We start from the raw sequence: 21,328 nt of genomic DNA, 5'->3' as shown, positions 1-21,328 counted from the left end.
CATTTCCTAGAGTATAGTAGCCTCACGGAGCAGCCCTTCCTCCTGTTTGCGGGCTATTCCTGCTCAAGGTCTTCTCCGCTGACTCGCGGGTGGCTCCGGGAACGCTAGAATCTTGGCCTTGGCTTCAGTCTAACGGGTCCGGATGGTGACTCTCAGTGGCTGGACTGCCCCGAAGGACGGAACTGCCCATCGCACCTCTCCGGTGCAGCAGGACTGCTCCGTCGTCCAAGAAAATGATGGCTAATTCATCTTTCGATTGCGGGTCTGGGGAAGAGGAGACGAACGCAATAAGCTTACAGCTGCCATATTCCACAGCCAGAGAATTGGGTGTCTGTGGGACACGCCAAAATCTGGGGTCGTTTTCGGGGTATGCGGGGTAGGAAGTTGGGGTGAACATCCTGTTGTTTGGCTTCTGCAAGGTCGTCCTGGGCTAGGCCCAAGTCTGGGCAACAAAAGACATCAAGCCGAGGGTGACTGGTGTCTCTTTCTGACATGGAGTTTAAAAGAGGACAGACGACGGTTGGTTTCCAATGTTGTTTTCCCAGGGCCTGGAGACTTTCTCTTCATCGACTTCAGAGACTTTGCTGCTGAACTTCAAGTCCTTGGTTGTTCGCATAGTTGAGCCGTTGATTCTTATATCTCTGAGTCCGAAGACCCAAGGTTCGAGAGCTTCTCAGCACACGCTTTCTCGAAAACCCAACAGGCGTGCAAGATGGCCGCCCGCGAAGCCGAGACAAAGCAAGAAGCCATGCAGGCCACCTCAGACCACATCGACAGCACGCATCCCGTTGGCGAAAAGGACTTCGTGTCTGAGAAAGACGTCAATGGCGATGATCTGGGGATGTCCGAGGAAGAGTATGCCGCCGTTGAGAAGAGTCTTACGAGGAAGCTTGACTTCACGTTGGTACCGGTTGTTTGGATTCTCTATCTTTTCAACTACCTCGACAGAAACAACATTGCGTAAGTCTCAAAGCGCGGCAACTGGTATGCTCGTGGGTTCTTAAACTGATCATCACTCCACTTTAGTCAAGCACGACTGAGCACCTTTGAGAAGGATCTTGGACTCACTGGCAACCAGTTCAATGTTGCTGTGTCCATCTTGAATATTGGCTATATGCTTATGCAGCTTCCAAGGTAAGTGGCCTTCTCTGTAACTCTCACGCATGATCACTGCTAACAATGGCGAAGTAACATGCTCCTTACCCGAACCCGACCGTCTCTCTACATTCCCGCATGGACAGCTCTCTGGTCAGTTGTCTCCGCCGCTACAGCAGGAGCAGGGAACTATACACACCTTCTCGTTATTCGATTCTTTTTGGGAATTGCGGAGGCTCCTTTTTTTCCGGTTGGTCCTGGCACATGCTTCCTCATTGACTACCGCTGATGTTTATTTAGGGTGCCATGTACCTTCTGAGTTGTTGGTATCCTCGAAAGGAGCTTGCATTTCGCACCGCTATTCTATACTCTGGCGTTCTCCTTGCGACGGCATTCTCGGGACTCATCGCAGCCGGCGTCCTCTCAGGTCTTGAGGGAGCTCGGGGTATCGCCGGATGGCAGTGGCTCTTCATCATTGAGGGTGCAGGCAGTTTCGCCGCGGCCATCCTTGGGGCTATGCTTCTCCCGGATTTCCCGGGTCAGAAGTCGGGCGTTGCGAAGTGGCTGCTCGCCGATAAGGAGCAGAAGGTTGCGGTTGAGCGTATCCGGAGGGACAGAGTCTCGCTACCGGAAGCCGATTCAAGTGTTTGGAATGGACTTAAGCTCGCTGTCAAGGATGCCCGAACATGGGTCTTCGTAAGTTGTTGCCTATCCGCGCTCGTTGTGGAAGAAACCTTAGAGATTAACACACATATAATAGGTGGTCATGCTTACGGCCAATCACAGCGCCTACGGATTCAACAACTTCTTTCCCACGATTGTGAAGGGCTTCAAGCTCGGCAACAACACCCTGACCCTGATCTTGACCGCGCCGCCCTATCTTCTCGCGACGTTCGTTGCCTTCCTAACGGCATTCTCTTCCGATCGTCGCAAGGAGCGCGGTTTCCATATCTCAGTGCCTCAGGGAGTCGCATGCATCGGCTTCATCATTTCAGTATCGACAATCAACAACGCCGCTCGCTATGTTGCTGCTTTCCTATACATCTGCGGTTGTTTCTCGAGTAACGCAATGGTGTTCAGCTGGGCTAGCTCCACCCTGAACCAGACGCCTGAGAAGAGGGCGTGTGCGACAGCTATTATTAACTTGCTCAGTCAGCTTGGCAACATCTGGAGTCCCTACTTCTTTCCATCGACAGATAGTCCGAGATATGTCATGGCAAACCTGCTGATGATGGCCTCGTCGGCGCTGAGTATCGTTACTTGCGCTATCATGAAGGTTATGCTGACTAGAGCGAACAAGAAGCTGAAGGCAGAGGGAAGGGACACAAATCTGTTTACGCTCTAAGATGGGTAACTTGCGGTATCTGGCACAAAACGTCATCTTCAAACTCTTGGACGTTGTAATGTACGTGCGTTTATCGATGGCTAGAAATCCTGAATAATTGGTACATGTAGCTGAGCTTTTGAACAACGCATAGTATTTCGAATTCTAAACCGTAACAGCCCGTCAAATGAAATTCCTCACTTTGGCAGTCGCACACTCGTGCCGGAATTCCCGCGAACACGCGAACTCTTCCCGGTGTTCGGGGCCCGACGCGGGGTATGTGGGCACGTACTTCATCTCATGTTGATTCAAAGTTCCTACGTCACCGGCTGAAGACGGAGATTGAGTCCGACGCAAGAGCTTTGACGTGTGGATATGATAAAGCTAATAAGAGCTCTTATCCTGGTAAAAACGCACTGCATTGTGATTGGCATTGAGTGTACATGCTGAAGATGATTTGCTCGGACTATTCGCGACGCGAGATGGGCGAGTCGCATTTTGACGTCCGAAGGCCTGCATACTGGCAGTGAGAGGACTAAGCCAAACCTCAAATTACGGCTTTGGATTTTATGAAGCATGATCAATATCACCGATAATTGTTGTTGGAGTGGCGAGCTCGTCTTTCGCGTGGTAGAGGCACATGAGTTGCATTACGCAAACTCAACCTCATGTACCGAGGACTTATTACGCTTAATGTCACATCCGGCAGAACCTTATCATCAGACAAAATAAATACCCAACAAGATGACAACCATGAATTTCCCCTCACTTCATTGTACGGTACTCGCCTAGACGTCCTGTTCCTTCACACTACCAGACCAACATGGCGCCCATCAAGAAAGACTTGGAAATCGCCATCATCGGCGGCGGAATAGCCGGAGTAGCCCTGGCCATTTCGCTAGTCAAGCGCAACGTCCCTTGCACCATATACGAAAAAGCGCAAGCCTTCGGCGAAATTGGTGCAGGATTGGGCATCACCCCGAACGCCACCAGAGCCATGAAGGCTTGCGACCCAGTCATATACCAGGTTTTTGACAGGGTCGCCCAACCAGACATTCTTTGGACTTTCTTCGACGGCTCAGATGAGAAGAAAGACGATGAGCCCATCTTCACCCTTGGAGACGCAGAAGCTGGCATCAGGGGCTGTCACAGGGCTCATTTCCTGGACGGAATGATTCAACACCTTCCAAAAGACGTGGCCAAGTTCAACAAGCAGCTAGACCGTGTTGAAGAGCCAAACGGTCCTTCAGGAAAACTGAGAATGGTGTTCCAGGACGGTTCTACTGCCGAAGCAGACGCCATTGTCGGATGCGACGGAATCAAATCTCGTACCCGCGAAATCGTCGTGGGAAGCGACCATCCGTCTGCGACGTGCGGATTCACGCACAAGCACTGCTATCGTGGCTTGATCCCAATGGACGAAGCTCTGGAGATAATTGGAAAGAAACGGGCAATGGGTTCGAACCTGTGGGTAAGTGGTCCTAGATCTTCCTATGGCATGATCCTCCTAACTAAATCGCCCAGTCTGCCAATAAGCGGCATATAGTTACTTACCCAGTAGCAAACGGTACCATCCTGAACATAGTGATGCATTGCACAAGCGATGGAGACTGGCCCAGCAGCACGAATTTTGTTCTGCCAGTCGGAGAGGAAGGTTGTTACGCCGATTCTGAGGGCCTATCCCCCAGACTACGACAATTGGTCAAGAGGATGAAATCTGTTGACAGGGTGGGTACAATCCATACTCCATGACTACTGAAAGACGTCAAAACTCGCCAAAGCTGACAAAAGCTAGTGGGGATTATTCGACCTCGGTGACCACCCTGTTCCGACCTTTTCCAGAGGGCGCATCTGTCTCATTGGCGATGCCGCGCACGCGAGCACACCTCATCAGGGTGCTGGAGCCGGACTGTGCATCGAGGACGCCGCTACTCTGGCGTCTCTGCTAGCTGATGACAGAGTTGAAGGTCGGGACGACATCTCGGCGGCCTTTGCAGCATATGATCAATGTCGTCGGGATAGAGGACATCGACTTGTGGAGGGAAGCCGGCGGATTGGGGAGCTATACGAGGGCCAGACCGAGGTTGGAAAAGACTTCAAAGCTATAGAAAATGAGGTCCGGACAAAGGCAAAGGATATATGGGAGTTCGACATCAACGAAAGCATCCATCACAGCCTGGACGATTTAGAGAGACGTCTGTTGGTCAAGACGGGGGCAACGAACTACCGACAGGGCAACTTCCGTGCCGGTTTGTAGAGGATAGTCTGGCATTACAACTTCAGCTATCGTTATCCGGCTCCATTTCGATGAAGTCATTCTGTGATTACTTCACTGTCCGAAGCGTCTGAGAACTTTTGATCTAGGTCGTCGAAGCAGGTTGGCCAGGACGTCAACGCCGACTCAAAGGGTACACATCGAAACGTATTGCTAGAGCCACCGAGCCTCTTACAGCCGTGTTGAATCATTCTGTCTGTTGTGCATCACGAACCTTTCAATACAATGACTGATTCAATTCCTTATTCGTGATAAATGCCATTGAGAGGTTGATGGGCAGGAGGTCAGAAGAAATAAGATATTGCCTCAGCTGAGTGGCTCATCGCATAAGCTAGTGAGTGTCTTGGATTCTATGGAGAAGGTGGCAGCAGCTGCGAGACAATTTCTCAAAGAGGCTACTCCAGAACGCATCTCTCAACGCCACCTCTCCTGGTGGCAGTTGCCTGGTCGTCCCTTAAGTCAGCACTAGAACCATTGAGCGCATGATCGTCGCACATAAAATCTACCTTTTCGAACGTCGACTTCTCTGCGGTCGATATTTGATACCATCACTCATCGTCCGCCATCCCAACGATCACCATGGCGCCAGGAATCTTCATCGTGCCGGGCCTATATGAAAGCATCGCCACCTTCGGGCCGCTTGTCGACGAACTCAAGAAAGCCGGGTACCCCTCAATCCATGTGGGAACCATCATCAGCGGTGGCACCTCATCAAAACGGGAGCCTCGCGGGCTCACCATTGCCGACGACTCTCAAGGTATCCGAACCAAGCTCGAACCGTTCGTGGACAGATGCGGAAGTGATGGCGTGATTCTGGTCCTGCATTCCGCTGGCGGCTTCATCGGAGCTGGCGCCATGAAGGGCCTGACCCAGTCAGCCTACGAAGATGAAGCAAAGAGGGGTGGAATTCGACAAATCGTCGGGATTACGGCCGCCTTTCTGCCGGTTGGATTTGAGCATCAGCCGTTGCCGTTCATGAAGATCAATGTGAGATGAGCTCTCTTGTTCTCTGGTGGCAGTGGCTGACTCCTGAAAAGGAAGAGAAGGGAACCCAGGGCCCTGTTGATGATATGGCGTTCTTCAACGATATGTCCGCCGAGGCTGCCAAGCCGTGGATCGATGAGTTTGTGCATCATCCGGCGCATGGATGGGGCACGAAGATCGAATACGCCGGGTGGCACGACGTGCCTGTCGACTACATCATTTGTGAACAAGACCAGATCATTCCCATGCAGATGCAGGAGACGGTCGCGGCCGGTGCGGAGGCAAAGGTCTATCGACTTGATGCAGGGCATATGGCGCAGTTGTCTCGTACCAAGGAGCTTGCGAACCTCATCGTGGAGGCTATTCGCCGCATGAGTTAGCTGCCCGGGTGTAGCGGAGCGAAAGAGCGTTCATAGTCATACCATAAGTATCTACCCATGACCTCAAATTCATTGCACTTGAAACCTCGAAGGTGTTTTTGGATCAAACAAGTCAAAGATACAAAGTAGGAGGAAAAGGAACTCACAAGCGGGCAGAGGAGCAGTAGGCTTCAGCCATCAACAGTTACCTATGTACTTTGCTTAACCTCAATGGACCTGTCGAAGGAAAGATCATGGCCATTCCTGTCCTTCAGAGCCAGGTTGGCTTAGACGTCGGAGTTTCAATCGATCAACCAAGACGTTGTTACCAGCCGCTTACCTTCAAACTGAAGCGGGTTCGTAATTGGATTCCTTCAGTGAGACGTCGTGCAGAGTCGCCTCGATCCTTCCATGTCGTGTAACCCTGTCCCCCAAGGCTTACCTTCCCATACAAGCAAAGATCTTCTCCGTCCTAAATGCCCAAGACTACGCTTCCTTGTCAACCCCGCGTGAACATCGTGCATTACCCCGAAATCTCGGTGCTGTTGCGCAAGAATGGCCGCAGTTGCACCGACGCCTCGTCATCCTTGTGCGGAAGCAAGAAAGATATTACAATCAGCTCCCCTGTCACAAAACCAGACTTGATGGGTGTTATCTCATGTCTTAAGAATAATCACCATGCCTCAAAGTCATCCTGCCATAACTTACCTCATCTTGCTGATTATCCTGACAGCTTTTACCTCTGCATTACAAGATGCAAACGCCTACTGCCAGCTCCTCGAATCCCTCATACCCAACCGCGTAGCATACCCAGAGACGCCAACCTACAACGAATCGATCTCGTCATACTACTCCGGCCAGGAACGCGACATCCGGCCGGGATGCATCTTCCAACCCGAGACCGCCCACGAAGTCTCTCAGTTCATCAAGCTGATCACTAGGAAAGACGCAACATGTTCCCACGCACCCCCTCAATTCGCCATCCGGAGCGGGGGCCACATGATCTGGCCCGGCTCAGCCAACATCGACCAAGGCATCACCGTTGACCTGCGCAAGCTGAACTCTCTCGTATTGAATGAGGAAAAAACTGTAGCGTCATTAGGGGTCGGTGGTATCTGGAGCGATATCTACCCACAACTCGTCCCTCACAATCTGATCGTCATGGGCGGGAGAGTAACCGGCATTGGCGTCGGAGGTCTTGCAACAGGTGGTAAGCTACACCAATATGATGATCCTTCCGACAGATGAACCGGTGCTAAGCTTCGTTCTCAGGCGGCATCCACTACCTCGCCCGCCGCCACGGCTGGGTCTGCGACAATATCCACACCTACCAAATCGTCCTCGCCAGCGGCGCCATCGTCGAAGCCACGGCGTCCTCCCACGCGGACCTCTGGCTCGCGCTGAAAGGCGGCTCCAACAACTTCGGCATCGTCACCCGCATCGACGTGCCAACCTTCCCGATGGGCGATATGTGGGGCGGCACCGTGGCCTTTGAGTACACGAACGAGGTCCTGGAGGCGCATGCACAGGCGTTCAGCGACTTCATGAGTGCGGAGAACTTTGACGATGCTGCTGATATGGGCATGTCTTTGCTCTTCGACCAGGGCAACTACGCAGTCGGCGACGCGCTGTATTATGTCAAGCCCGTCGAGAATCCGCCTGTTTATCAGCAGTTCACGGCGATTCAGCCGCAGATTGGGAGTTCGCTGCGGATTGGGAATGCTAGTTCCATGACTTCGGAGGCGAACGGCCTTCTTCCGCCGAATACCACGCGGTAAGCTTGACATTGATTACCACTTCGCGTGCCTTGAGTTCATTTGGACAGTGCAATCGATATCGTCTACTCCTCCAAAAAACGGCGACTCCAGCGTTTACTCGGAGATGTTCAGAACCTGGGAGGAAGGAACTAAGCTTTTAGCACACATAGAGGGGCTTCAGCTCGTCCTTCTCATCCAGCCCCATCCAGTGACCAACGGAACCAACTCGCTCGGGCTGACACCCGAGGCAAAAGACGAGGTGATGTCGGTTTTGACAGCAGCTTACACGAACCGGGAAGACGATGAGATGGTGCAAGCAGGGATGCAGAGCATCATTGACGCGCACAAGGACATGCTGCAACAGCGCGGACTTCTAATCCCTTTCCAATATCTTAATTACGCAGACATCACGCAAGATCCGATCGGAAGTTACGGACCAGAGGTAAAAGCGAGGCTGCAGGCTGTCAGCAAGAAGTATGATCCTGAAGGCCTGTTTCAAAAGAACGTCCCAGGTGGGTTCAAGGTGTTCTAGAGTGATAAATGGAAGTTCTTTTGGTAAAATTACATTACGCTTAGGGTTATTTTACAAGAGTGATCGAGGAAGGCTAGACGGCTGATGCATCATGCAGCCTCTCACTTGGCCTCCTCCTTGGCCTTATTGGCGATCTCCTCCGCCTTCTTTCCCTTCGCCTCGAGGACCTTCTTGACCTCTTCCAGAGTCTCCTTGAACAACTTCTCTCCCTCCTCCTTGTGCTTGTCCGCGACTTCCCTCAATTGCTTCAATTTGGGAGTGATCTGGTCGCCGTCAGGGATCATCTTGAAGTACTGATCCAGGCCACCGAAGCTTCCGCCCAATTGTGAGCCCTTAGACTTGGCCTTATCCGCAGCGTCGCCAACATACTTCTCCAAGCCACCAAGGTCGCCAGAGTCGACAGCAGACTTGGCCTTCTCGAATACCTCCTTCGCGTTGCCCTGCTTCAGTGCATCGGCGTTCTTCTCCAGAAGCTCCTTGACCTTGGGGTTCTTGTCGAGGTAGGGCTTCGCCTCCTCGAGTGCCTTCTTCCAAGCCTCGTCTCCGAGCTTCTTGACCTGCTGAGTCTTGTCCTCAATCAACTTGCGGGCTTTGTCGAAGTTGCTAGCGGTAAGGCCTCCCGCAAGGATGTCCTTGATCTGCTTCCACGTCTCATCGACCTGCTTCTTCGCCTCAGGGCCGTATTGGTCGCCCAGCTGCTTGAGCTGGTCAATGTTGCCACCGAGCTTCTCCTTCAGCTGAGGGTGATTGTCAACAATGTCGGAGATGGCATCGCCGGACAGGTTTGCAATCTTCTTGGACAGGTCGGCGAGAACCTCGTACGCCTTGTGAACGGCCTCCAGGCTCAGACCGACCTTGGCGACCTCCTGGAACTGCTTGTAGGCATCGTTGATGATCTCGTCGGCCTCCTCCTTGTGGTTCTTGCGGACAGTTTTGAACTCGTCAAACGCGGAGTCGACGTAGGAGCGACCGCCGGGGATCCAGCCGACGTAGGAGTAGGCGAACTGCTTGATGGAGTCGATGGCTTGGTCGGGCGACGGGGTGTTCTCCTGCAGCTTCTTCGCGGCAACCTGGTACTTCTTCTCTGCCTCCTTGGCGGCCTTGTTGACCTTGGATGCGGTGCGTCCGGCGGGGGTGAAGGAGTAGATTGCGTAGAAGAGACCGGCGCCTGCGAGTCCTCCGGCGACGCCAGCTCCAAAGTGTGAGCTGCCTCCGCTTGCGCTCGCTGATGACGAGGTAGTGGTCGTTTGGAAGCGAAGCTGTTGACGGGGAGCTCGAAGAGCACGAGTAGCTCTAGGGAGCGTCGAGCGAGCGAGGGGTCTTGCGGACATCATTTTGGCGTCTGGCGAATGACTGGCAGACTGGTAGGTGTTTAGTTACAAGACAGCTTTCGGACGCCGAGAGGATTGGAGTTGATGCTGAAGAGAGTACCGAAAAGTTCGTAGCTGTATGAGAGGGCCTGAAGAAGCAGGGAGAGAGCTGGTTTTGAGGGATGGACAAGGCGACGAACTTGCAATCTACCCCTGGTGGCTGGCTACCCTCGGGACTGTTGGCGGCAGGCAAAACAAGGAAGATCTGGGCTTGTCCCACGTGTCTTGGAGACGCAATTGAAGTCAAAATGACGAGCGGAAGCAGCTGAAGGACAGGGGGCCAGCTGCTGGGCTGCCTACTTCAGCTGCACTATGAGCTGCAAATCGACTGGGCTGGAGGGAAAGCTCCGGACTAGTGACGTCGATGACGCATCAGTGAGAGAGGGAGCTACCTACCTAAGCTCCTTCAGGTGCCCTGTTGGGGTAGCTACCCCGCATGGTGGTATTCATCTGCCCTAGCGGGACGAACTGCCCCTGAAAAACCCCCGAATGAGGTCCCTGAGGGCTACCTGTCACCGGGAGATCGGCGATCAGCTGCTGCGGGGAAGGCTCTGATTCGCAGGGGATGCCCTCGTCATCGTGATGCAGCTGCAATATTGCTGTGCTCCATTTGTATGGAGCATCCGTCAAAACGATTGAAGGCAAATAAAAGGGAATCCGGGTGTTCAAGAAAGTTTACGTAAGTTTTCTGTCTGTACGGCGTATGTTCTTTGTACCGACTTATGCCTACTGAGGACGAGACTATTAGGGACAGAAATAGGCGATAATACCTGAAAGAAAACGAACGAGAAAGGCGACAACGGCGACAACGGCGACAACGATATGAATATAGACTATATGAAACCAGTAGAAATACTCGCTGCAGCACACAAGAAACAGCCAGGCACACAGAAGTGTAACTAGGTGAAGGTTGCTTCGCATATTGTGCCCATTTCAACAAATTGAGCTTGAATATCACCTGCGTCTACCGGAGAAAAGCAGAGCCCCTCCATCATCATCAGAGTCCTCGGCCTCTTGGTCCGCGTGACCTGCAACGCTCCAAGAATCATCATCGACAATCACTGATATCTGAGAGCGGCACGATGGTCCTCCTTCAGCAATTGATAAAAGACTCATCACGGAAGCCAGGTCGGTGCCACGAACAGACGTGCTAGCCAGAGACTGGAACGTCTGCTGATATGAAAAGGTGTCTGAGTCCCATCTCTTGTGGTCAGTGACCTTCTCCTCCAGAGCCGAGAGCGCATCCCGCCGGACACCTCCCAATACTTTGTCAATGAGACTATCCTTCTCTTTGGCCCAATCCGGGCTTTCATCCGTGACGTTGGGAACAATCCAGTTCAGGTAGACGTTCTTGTGTCCCCGGCGAACTTGTATGCCGCTTCTGTGAGCAGCAAAGTAGTATTCGCAGAGGCGGCACGTTGGCTTGCTACACCCGATATACCGAAAGTCCCGGAAAAAGGGGATGGAAGTAGTTCCGCTGGGATGTTGTCCACACAGCCAATCAAGAACGAGAATCTCGCAATGAACAATGGGGTGGAAAGATTCTCTTGCACACTGCTTAAAGATGAGATCATCTAGTCCGCAGCGCTGGAGTTCTTCAGCATATCCCTGGTACTTGGCTAACTCTGCAGGTTCCCAAACTATGCGGCCGATAATTGCCTTGGCCGTCCGGAGGCTTCGGCGCTTTGCAGCTGTCATTGTCGAAGGTTGAAGACATGTGATTGGATTCGGCAAAGGATTGCTAGACGGCAGGAAAACGATGTTGAATTTCTCGAATAGCTCTGGGATACGTCTGCGAGCGATGATGATGGCGCGGACCATACCTAAGTATGAAGCGAGCCGCCCGACAAAGTGGGAGAGGTCACACCATCTTTCAGACTCATTCATTCTGCCTGCCCTGGTTCTCTCAATGATATTATCATACACGGGTGAAGCCCGCAGAGTGGCCGCAGCGTGGACAAGATTGGCATTCTCTGTCACTTCGAAAAAGAGAGATCAGTACCTTTCAGATGTAGAAGATGTGACAGTGGCCCTACCGGAGCAATTATTACCGTCTCGGCTTTTATGAGCAGTTAAGGTTTCCTTCAGATCGCGTAAAGCATTTTCAAGCGAGAGACCTAGCGTACCACAAGACACATTAGATCAGGTGTCCAGCGAGGTTGAGGGTGAATGCTTACTTTCATGAGAGTTATTGGCATTGCAGTCGACGATACAGGCCACTACAGATTTCATCAGCTTATCGCGATACGCCAGGATTCGTTTGTCGTGGAACTCCAGAATCTGTTGAAGCGCCCTTTGAAACAATGGGCTGTGAGGATCGTCTTTGACTTGATCTAAGGTCGCGGTGCCCGTATCATTGAGAAGTCGGCGAACAAAGTTTGTGGCCTTATTGGGGTCTCCCACAGTCTGCCTGTTGTAGGCAAAGGTGTAAAGCAAGCCATCGTAATTGCGAATGGTGATTGCCAAGGCAGTGACTGTGTCTCCAAATGGCACATTATCGCAAACCTGCGCCAACTTGTTTATGAAGCACTCGAGGACAATGTTTGGGTTGTCACTCGGTTCATATCCTTCGTTATTAGCTCGCGTCTGGCCATTGACCTTGCAGGCTTCGATTAGACTGGAAAGGAGAACAAGCGCGTCGTAGAATCGCCTGAGACGGTTGCGAAGTTTGGTGCTGATTGTACCAAGACCATCAACGTAGGTCATGACTGCTTATTGAGTGTCAAACTGAGCTGTGTTTCCAAATGGTTAACTTGTGGGTTATGATCATACTTGGTTGCCTACCCTCCTTGACAGGGCTTGTGGACTTTCCTCGAGGTCTGGCCATTGCAAGATCGGACTGGAGCTCACTTCTGGGGCCTCCAAGGAAGACGTGATGGGGTTTGGTTGAGAAATCTGAAAAATGGTGGAGGGAATTCCAGGAGATTGACGAGGTGTTGGGGGTCTGCTCCATGACCTCTGCTATCGTACTTCTAATCGTTACTCAGGTCGCTGGCAAAGCCGCAATGAATGAACTCGGAATCCGTGTCTTCGACGAGGAGTCTGTGTTTCTCGCAATTTCGCACTCCGCCAAAGCGTGTTGTTGGTCGGGTCAAGTGCTCAGGTCGGTTCGCTGTCCAGGCCAATGAGTCGTCGTGCCGGTCGCAAATTGGGCCATTGGGCATGCAGCTGCGTCCCTTCACAAGCAGGAGGCCAGGAGCCACACCCTACGATTTAGGGTGACCTGCGTCGAGAAGCAATTGGCTGGAGATCCGGGCATGGTGGGTTTGGTGTTGGAGGTTCTTGCAGGTAACAACTGGCGAACCACCATGCTGACCCTTCATCCAGGTTCGTGATGAGGCATCCGCACGGTACCGACCAGTATCGTGGTCTTCAGTCGGAGGCCGACAAGGCGTGATTCAACGGCACATACCCAAGCCTCATTTCGAGGTGTATCGCATGAGATGGCTGGTAGTTCGGCCATGTCAGGCTTGGACGCAGATTTCTTTCGGATTCGTGCCCCTATCATTGGGCTTAATTTCACCGACGGTCAGAACTTGGGAGGCTTTTGTGGGATCCACTCGCGAGGTAAGTTGTGTTGGTCAGGTCTAGTCACGGCCTTAACTTTCAAGCATACCTTACCTGCTAAATGATTGTTTCATCGGTTTGATGGATTTTATTGGCCTGATGAATATTAGCTTCGTCGGCCTCCAAGAACCGCGCAGAACGGAATCGAAGTAAGAACAGAAATCAATCGGAAAGAGCAGCATTGAGTCAATGATCATTATAAAACGGGCAGTTTTCCACCAAGACATCAGAACATACTTCTCACACCTTTCTTCATCAGAATCTTCACGTGCTATTGCACACCTACAAAGACTAGCATCGCCTACCTTCCTGGTCGGCCTCCTCATTTATCCCACGAATCCTTCATGAAGTCGACGTAAGTGACACATAACTACAGCAGCATTGAGGCCATCCCGTATGTGGGAGGGTATGACAAGGAGTCCACGTAGCTAATGCCGGAGGCCGATGCTGAAGAACTATTCTTCATCGAAGTTGACCCTTGATATTCACTTGAAGGTTGGAAAGTAGTCAGGAGGCCACGCCGAAGTAGCCCAGAGGTGAGAAAAAGACGTCGACTACCATCTTATAATGTGTAGTTGACTTTGAACACACGCACAAGATTCCTTGACCCTATCCGAACTGGCCGTGCCGGCGACCTGCATCCCTCCTCCGACTAGCCCGCCCAACATACAACATGCATCAGGGGTCGTCATACTACCAGCAATACAATTACGCTAGTTCGGATGATCCAGGGGGTGGGCAAGGACAACGAGAATCCGACTATAACTACGAGCATTATTACGATTCTGGTGATTCCTTCGGATACTCAACCACTGCAGACTACCAGTACAACAACTCTGCCTACTACGCCGAAACCGCACCGCTGGAACAGTAGGATTCCGGGGGTGGATCGTTGCATGGGACCAGTTCCCATCATAACCAAGGACAATCACAGGTTTTGCCTACGTGGGACGAAAGAGACGCAGACATGCATGCTCAACGAGTAATGAATGAGGACAACACTGGGGGTGTTTCGCAACATGACCCCAAGCGACCATATGCTTGTCCAGTGGAGGGTTGCGGGAAGAAATTTGACCAAGGACACAAGCTTAAGTAAGCCTACCACCGAGCCCGTTGAAACAACTATTGTCATTTTTTCTAACGCGAACTTGAAGCAAACATGAGAAGAAGCATTCACTGCCTTACAGATGCCAAATCTGCCCGGAGGGCGCTGGTGAATCGCCCAGGTTCAAGACGGCCTTCTCCGACAACAAGGACTTGAAAAGACACATACGCGCCCATCATCCAAACGAAGCCGAAGGTCTCGGTGTGCCGGACGAAAGCGTGGAGTGTACCGTGTGCGGCGAAGTGTACACCCGGCAAGACAATTACAGGCGCCACCTGGAGGAGGGACGTTGCAGACCACGTTGATGGCGGGCGGTTGAGCTGACACTTGTCGCACCGTCCACACTTGGTCAACCGATTCTGGGGTTCTTCCATGTTGTTCCACCCGTTTGTCTTTCTCTTGATTTGGTCGTGTTTTTGATGTCCCTTGTATTGCTGTATCTTCGTCTTGTTGCTAGTTGATGAGAGCATACGTCGTTCACATTTCTTATTTATCTACCCATCAGATTCCGTCTATTGAACCCGTAAAGCTAGTCATCGTCTGAAAGTAGTCTTGCAGTAACCGACTTCCATTTATCCTACAATAGGCCCGTCCCAATGATGCGAGGATCATTTCTCCGTGATCGATACACTTGGGCTGCCTGTTTTCTCCATGTCCACATACTAGCGCAATGTCGCGATACACAAAATCGGATACCACGGCAACGAGTCAAAACTGTTGCCAAGAACACCGGAAACATATCATGATGTCTGACATTTCAGAAGGAGGTGTTGGACTTGTCTTCGCGTGGAAGGATGGTGTCTCATGCAGCCGCGACCCCATTGGTGGGGGAGGAATGATGGCAAACATCGTTCAAACGGATGCCAAGATCTCCAAATAACATGAGCCGGAAACGGATGTGTTTTGTAAACACAATCGCGACTTGGTGAAGCATGTGCATCGTTATGCGCCGAAATGAGATAATCTCAACAAATAAGATTCGGGAAAACAACATAATATCAGCGTGTTAAAAGCTTGTGATGCGTCTGTTAAAGACGTCTGGGGTCTCTCCAGCTTTCTCCCATTTCAATCACACCTCATCTCCGCAGGCCACGGTTCAGAACTTTCATCAAGATGAAGTGGATCGCATCTCTCACACTCACACTCGCCGCACTGCGGCAAGTGGCCGCCACGAACTCGACTTCATGCACGCCGAGGCTGATGAGCTATTGGATCAACGCCAACGCCTCCCTCGGCGAGGTTACATCTGTTGACGCAGGAGGTGCCTTTGAGGAGATCAGCGACGTCGCGTATCCCGTCAATGTAACCAACCTGCCGAGTCTCTGTGCCGTGACCTTCGTCGCCAAAACCGGAGACGGGAACGCGACGTACAAGTTCGGTCTTTTCCTCCCGGACGACTGGAACAGCGACATCTTGACCGTCGGCAATGAAGGCTTCGACGGTGGCGTCAACTGGCCTGCCATGGCAGCTGGCGTCAAGTACGGCTTCGTAACCGTCTCGACTGACGGAGGACATAACTCTACTGCAAGCAACCTCACCTGGGCCCTGAATGATGAGGACAGGCAGCTGGACTTTGGCTTCCGCGCTCTCCACGGCTCGTATCAGCTGGCCCTGAGAGTCATTGAGCGGTATTACACACTCCCCCCCGGAAAGTCATACTTCGCCGGCGCTGGACAGGGCGGTCGCCAGGGATTGAAGGCCGCACAGCACTACCCGAGGGACTTCAATGCTATCCTCGTCGGCGCACCGGCGTGGTGGCAGACTGCTCTGCAGAGCTGGAGGATCTCTCGCGGCTCTAAGAACGGCGCCAACGACACCAAGATCCTCACTGAGGAGAGCCTCAAGGTTCTCGGCGACAACGTAAGAAAGCAGTGCGACGCTGCGGACGGAGTTGAGGATGGCATCGTCAGCGACCTCGCCACTTGTTACTTCGACTTCGACCTCTTTACCTGCGGCAAGGACGGCGTCGATGCGTCGGCATGCTTAACCGAGGAGCAGGTCGACCTCGCCAAGGTCCTGTACGACAACTACGAGGTCGACGACGAGCAGGTCTTCACCGGTCTGAGCCCGTCGTCCGAGTACGAGTGGACTTCTGTCGTCGGCGACAACGATACCGATGTCAACGAGGAGGCCCTGGGATACTTCCAGAACTTCCTCTACAGTGACCCCGAGTGGGATGTGTCAAGCTACAACGACTCTGTCCCTGCGTACGCCAACGAGACCAACCCCGGCGAGCTGGACGTCAACGACTTCAACCTGACCGCGTTCGCTGCCCTCGGCCACAAGATCATCATGTACCACGGACTGGCTGATGGCGTCAACCCCCTCAACGCCTCCATCTACTTCTACGAGAGTGTTGTCAACGCCACGGGCGGTGACGTCGAGGCCACGCGCAGCTGGTTCCGCTTGTTCCTCGTCCCGGGTCTGGGATCCAAGACCACCAGCGTCGACGCGCCGTGGTACATCGGCGGTCCTGGCCAGTGGGAGCAGCTTGTCGATGGTGAGACGGCAACGATTGCTGGCTTCAACAATGCGTCGACTGATGCTCTTGCGGCGCTTGTCGCATGGACAGCTGCGGACACTGTTCCGGAGTCGATCATCGCGACGACGTGGACCAACTCAACGGATCCTTCAACCGAGGTACTGAGGCAACGTCCGATCTGCGCGTGGCCTGCGACGCAAAAGTACAATGGCGAAGGCGACCAGTCCAAGCCCGAGAGCTTTTTGTGCTAGAGCTTGACGAAGCTCGATTGAGCAGAGGAATTCCAAGAGATGAGAGCTAAGATGACGGTGTTTGTTTACTGCCAGAAGCGGAAACGGTGATGCGGGTCCAAAAAGGCGTACGGTATAGGTGCATAATGTTTAATGAAGTGACATGCCTCAATGCAATACTGTTTAAGACAATCGCTGATGTCACGTGGGCTCGTGTGTGTTTGCTGACATGAGCGACGCGTCGATAACTTAGGGCGGGGCATTCTCTCTCTTGCCCGTGACACTGATCCTTGTTGCCTCCAGGCGCTCCTATCCTCAACGCATCGTTCCCTATAGGCCTCAAATAGCGAACGAAGATATGCAATTGCTACTCCAATCTAGAGTCTCTGTTCGCATCTTCCGGTCGGTTTCTTCGGATCAATGACGATGACGACATCACAACCACCAGATTCGCCGCTCGCCGAGCAGTCCGACGAGGCACTGCTGGAGGATGCTGCCCTGCTAGAAGATGCCAAGGCCATTTCGGAGCATGGAACGCTGAAATATTCATTACTGGGCCCTTCACTGACGAAGGCCGGGCAAGACTCAGTCGATCAGTCCAAGGTTGGTGGTGCACATGGTCATCGTCGGCTCTGAAACGTACGCTGACCGTGCTGTGTGCCAGGTTTCCGAGATCATCTACAACGCCTCGAAAGGATCCAAATTCTTCAATCGAGAAGAGGAACGAGACAAAATCCTTACCAAAAAGATCGAGCAAATCCTCGAGAAGAAGCGCCGCCTGGAGAAGCTTGACCTCAGCAGAGACCTGCGCCTCGCCGACCAGCTTATTACCCAACTCGAACTCTCCCGCGACCTCTCCCAATACATCGTCCATGTCGACTGCGATGCCTTTTACGCTGCCGTCGAACTTCTTGAGCGACCCGAACTGAAGGATGTGCCGTTCTCCGTGGGTGCCGGCGTCTTAACAACCTGTAACTATGTCGCAAGGAAATACGGCTGTCGGAGTGGCATGGCCGGCTTTGTCGCTAAGAAACTTTGCCCGAGCTTGGTGATGCTCAAGCCCAATTTTGAGAAATACAATGCCAAGGCACACGAGGTTCGGGAGGTTTTGGTGGAATACGACCCCCGGTTCGAGAGCGCCAGTATCGACGAGGCGTACCTCAACATCACCGAATATTGCACGGAGAAAGACATTAGTCCTGCAGATGCAGTCGAGCAGATGCGTCGCGAAGTACATGAAAGGACGAACATTACGGTTTCGGCTGGTATCGCTGCCAATGCGAAGCTTGCGAAGATCTGCTCCAACATGAACAAGCCTAACGGGCAGTTCGTGTTGCCCAACGATCGGACCGAGATCATGAACTTCATGGCGAAACTCCCACCGCGGAAGGTCAATGGGATTGGGCGCGTTCTGGAGCGACAGCTGGCCGAGATTGGCATTAAGACTTGTGCCGACATCTACCCATATCGACAATTTCTCAGGCAACTATTCGGAGAGAAAGCGTACGAGTTCCTCATCAATGTCTACCTTGGTCTCGGGCGCACACGGATACAGCCAGCAGAAGAATACGAGCGAAAGAGCGTCGGCACGGAGAGCACATTTCGGGACATGTCGGACCCTCAGCAGCTGAGGGAGAAGTTGAGGTGGACGGCCGATGAGCTGGAAAAGGACATGAAGAGGGCGGAGTGCAAAGGCCGGACGTTGGTGCTGAAGGTCAAGCTGCACACGTACGAGGTCTTCACACGACAAGTCGTATTGCCAAGAGCTATTTGTCTAGCCGATGATCTCTATCGTTTCGCTCTACCCATTCTCGGCAAGCTCGAAGAGGAGATGCCGGAGATGAAGCTACGACTCATGGGTTTGCGGTGCACGCACCTCGTGAGCACCAAGAAGCCCGACACCATGGCATTCTTTGGTTTCCGGTCCCGCAAGTCAGAACTGGCTGGGTCTCCAGAGAAGAAGGGCGCTATTGGGAACCCAGGAAGCACTGTTAGACTGGACGAAGATGGATGGGAAATGTGGCCGGAGGAGGAACTATTGCGGCTCGACGACGATCTCGCCTTGCAGGGAGAAGGCCCCGAGGAGTCGGACGCGCGAGTGACGGACGACGACTCGACCCCCGTGCGTAGACATGGCAAAGAGATTGCGCCGAACCCCACTAAGGTAGACGCGCCGGTCGAGGAGGACATGTGGGACTGTCCAATTTGCAACCGTCCACAAGCACCGGACGAGAGACAGTTCAATGAACACGTCGATCTATGTTTATCGAGGCAGACAATCCTTGAAGCAGTGCAAGAAGATGCTCCTCAAGCAACAGGGTCGAGGTCGGTGACGCCAGACTTGAAGAAGGCTAAACCCAGTGGAGAGAAGAAGCGTGGTCGGCCGCCCGCGAGGCTCTCGAGTAACGATCCTCGACAAAAGAAGCTTTGCTTCGGATAATGAACTTCCATGAGACTAAACAAAATGATACCCATATTCAATGTCCCTGAAGCAACAACGTCCATGTGGTTGGTGGAGACTTTCAGCGCTTGCTGGATGTGAATCGGGTTCTCCATGTCAGAGGCTTGCATCTGACAGAGCCCCAGAGCCTTTGTCGTTATCGGCGACTGCAAGGGATACGTGCGGTCAGACCGTCTTTAACCCCGCAAATGTCAACACCGAACGATGCTATTCACTAGACATCTCAACGTCGAGGTGGCAACATGGACGACGTTTCGCTTCATAATCCTGCGGCTTATTACTCCCTGGTGGGCTAGCGTGCGATGGGTCGAACGTGGCGCTCCTAGTTCGCGGTGGTCAAGCTCTCCGTAGCCCAATGAAATGAGCGGCACCGAGTCATCCCGAAAGAACTTTTACAGGCCAACGGTGGGATTTCAGTGATCGACAGGAGTTTGCTTGATCTTGCGGCACATGGCCTGCCGTTGTGAAGCCATGAAGGCCAAATTGGTGAGATCTCAGACTTCGAAATCTGTGCGTTTATCGAGCCTAATGGATTTCATTGTCTTCGAAAGTTGAGTTCACCCGGAGGCGCCCCGTTTCAATTTACGTCAGCCTGGCTGTCGTCCGGTTTTCAGTCTCTCTTCCACCTCCAGACTGAGGATGACGATAATTCAAGCCGACATTACCGCGCGACCTCGCCGCCACGGCGCTGACAACCGTTGGTCGAACTCACTGTCTCATAGACCCTGACTTTCAGCTGTCAATGGAGCCTTTCTCCGATACCGTGTGGACGAAGTGAATGCCCTGTTTGCGGTGTCGGACGCTATGGGCGGTTCTTGGGATGTCCAAACGGTCACATTTCCATCTCCCTTGCGTCGCTGGTCAAGTCGGAAAAAGAGGAAGCGCGGTTCCATCCAATGGCATATCATCAATCACCTGCCGCCATCTCTGTCTCCCTGCGCTCGCTCCTCCTTGCGCACCGTGGCGAGCCAAAACCAAAGCTCCTGCAGCTGGTCCGAGTTTCTCATCACGAACCATCTCTGGCTTCCGCTGTCTGTGGCACACTATCGCAGCCTCATACATGGAAGGCTCTGTGCTTTAACGGTTGTGAGAGGTCAGATCAATTCCGCCGATTGGACCGACTGTTCCGTTCAGCAACTCACGACAAGCCTCCAGCGTAAGGGCTCCCCTAGAGATCTGCAATCACGGCTCTACTCATTGGTATCCCCTTGGCAAGCTGACTGGCTGAATCGCCAAAAGCTAGCCAAAGGCACGATGCTTTCGTGCGCCAGCTAGACCCAGCGACCGGCTCTAGTTAGCGCCCGGAAGACACTTCACCCATTGACGCTAAGCACCACCGACATTCCCATGCAGGAAAAGCTTATGCGACCAGAGATCCACACTCTGGACCGTCATTGTCGTCCGACTAAAGACTCTGCAGGCTCGCCTTCGGAGGCAAGGGACGCAGCGCCGCCGAAGGGATGAAGCCGCTGCCCTGCATACAGGTTTCACTCAAACGGCTCCCAGCGCGGGCCACAGGGTCTAGCCACGACTTTCAGGCCAGGAACCAACTGTCGACCTGTCTCCAGCATTCGCCCTGCCACCCTGCATCTGAAGCGTTTGTGAGATGCGATCGGCAGTCCTAATAACAGCGCTATTGTTGTCGCCAGCAAGGATCTACAGGACGGTGTGCCGGTGTCGTCTCCGCCTTTGGTTACCGCGCAAAGGCATGATGACATACTCCAACAGCCCCCGAAAGGATTTTGCGCTGTGAATCATGGGCGACTGGCATTTACATTCCACCGAAA

At 52.9% G+C, this 21,328-nt stretch overlaps 9 protein-coding genes across 9 annotated transcripts; 7 read left to right on the top strand and 2 right to left on the bottom strand.

The window, feature by feature from the left end:
* Nucleotides 1–712: 712 nt before the first annotated feature.
* hxnP-0 (Major facilitator-type transporter hxnP) lies at nt 713–2,440 on the top strand (the record flags this gene model as incomplete). The annotated part of the gene is made up of 5 exons (XM_032030813.1): nt 713–960; nt 1,027–1,134; nt 1,189–1,345; nt 1,396–1,791; nt 1,856–2,440. 5 exons carry the CDS (start codon nt 713–715, stop codon nt 2,438–2,440), a joined length of 1,494 nt encoding a protein of 497 aa, XP_031889923.1.
* An 802-nt stretch (nt 2,441–3,242) lies between these two features.
* sorC (FAD-dependent monooxygenase sorC) lies at nt 3,243–4,676 on the top strand (the record flags this gene model as incomplete). Its single annotated transcript, XM_032030812.1, has 3 exons — nt 3,243–3,890; nt 3,944–4,147; nt 4,215–4,676. The coding sequence occupies 3 exons, from the start codon at nt 3,243–3,245 to the stop codon at nt 4,674–4,676; spliced, it is 1,314 nt and encodes a 437-aa protein (XP_031889922.1).
* Nucleotides 4,677–5,273: 597 nt separating this feature from the next.
* Nucleotides 5,274–6,058, top strand: CGGC5_v012009 (uncharacterized protein; the record flags this gene model as incomplete). Its single annotated transcript, XM_032030811.1, has 2 exons — nt 5,274–5,681; nt 5,732–6,058. The coding sequence occupies 2 exons, from the start codon at nt 5,274–5,276 to the stop codon at nt 6,056–6,058; spliced, it is 735 nt and encodes a 244-aa protein (XP_031889921.1).
* A 657-nt stretch (nt 6,059–6,715) lies between these two features.
* sol5-2 (Bifunctional solanapyrone synthase) lies at nt 6,716–8,326 on the top strand (the record flags this gene model as incomplete). The annotated part of the gene is made up of 3 exons (XM_066152631.1): nt 6,716–7,247; nt 7,310–7,811; nt 7,927–8,326. 3 exons carry the CDS (start codon nt 6,716–6,718, stop codon nt 8,324–8,326), a joined length of 1,434 nt encoding a protein of 477 aa, XP_066007858.1.
* A 101-nt stretch (nt 8,327–8,427) lies between these two features.
* On the bottom strand, nt 8,428–9,660 carry CGGC5_v012007 (uncharacterized protein; the record flags this gene model as incomplete). Its single annotated transcript, XM_032030809.1, has 1 exon — nt 8,428–9,660. One exon carries the CDS (start codon nt 9,658–9,660, stop codon nt 8,428–8,430), a length of 1,233 nt encoding a protein of 410 aa, XP_031889929.1.
* A 990-nt stretch (nt 9,661–10,650) lies between these two features.
* Nucleotides 10,651–12,402, bottom strand: CGGC5_v012006 (uncharacterized protein; the record flags this gene model as incomplete). Its single annotated transcript, XM_032030808.2, has 3 exons — nt 10,651–11,675; nt 11,733–11,813; nt 11,874–12,402. 3 exons carry the CDS (start codon nt 12,400–12,402, stop codon nt 10,651–10,653), a joined length of 1,635 nt encoding a protein of 544 aa, XP_031889928.2.
* Nucleotides 12,403–14,230: 1,828 nt separating this feature from the next.
* On the top strand, nt 14,231–14,673 carry egr1 (Early growth response protein 1; the record flags this gene model as incomplete). The annotated part of the gene is made up of 2 exons (XM_032030803.1): nt 14,231–14,355; nt 14,418–14,673. 2 exons carry the CDS (start codon nt 14,231–14,233, stop codon nt 14,671–14,673), a joined length of 381 nt encoding a protein of 126 aa, XP_031889677.1.
* An 808-nt stretch (nt 14,674–15,481) lies between these two features.
* Nucleotides 15,482–17,101, top strand: faeB-2-0 (putative feruloyl esterase B-2; the record flags this gene model as incomplete). Its single annotated transcript, XM_032030802.1, has 1 exon — nt 15,482–17,101. One exon carries the CDS (start codon nt 15,482–15,484, stop codon nt 17,099–17,101), a length of 1,620 nt encoding a protein of 539 aa, XP_031889679.1.
* A 405-nt stretch (nt 17,102–17,506) lies between these two features.
* POLK (DNA polymerase kappa) lies at nt 17,507–19,520 on the top strand (the record flags this gene model as incomplete). Its single annotated transcript, XM_032030800.1, has 2 exons — nt 17,507–17,683; nt 17,745–19,520. The coding sequence occupies 2 exons, from the start codon at nt 17,507–17,509 to the stop codon at nt 19,518–19,520; spliced, it is 1,953 nt and encodes a 650-aa protein (XP_031889683.1).
* Between the last annotated feature and the right edge of the window lie 1,808 nt (nt 19,521–21,328).

The sequence above is a fragment of the Colletotrichum fructicola genome, assembly GCF_000319635.2.
Source record: "Colletotrichum fructicola Nara gc5 chromosome Unknown KSG_Nara_v1_contig07, whole genome shotgun sequence".
Lineage (NCBI taxonomy): Eukaryota > Fungi > Ascomycota > Sordariomycetes > Glomerellales > Glomerellaceae > Colletotrichum > Colletotrichum fructicola.
Note: the sequence above shows the minus strand (reverse complement) of the source record. Positions and strands in the feature narration are given on the sequence as shown.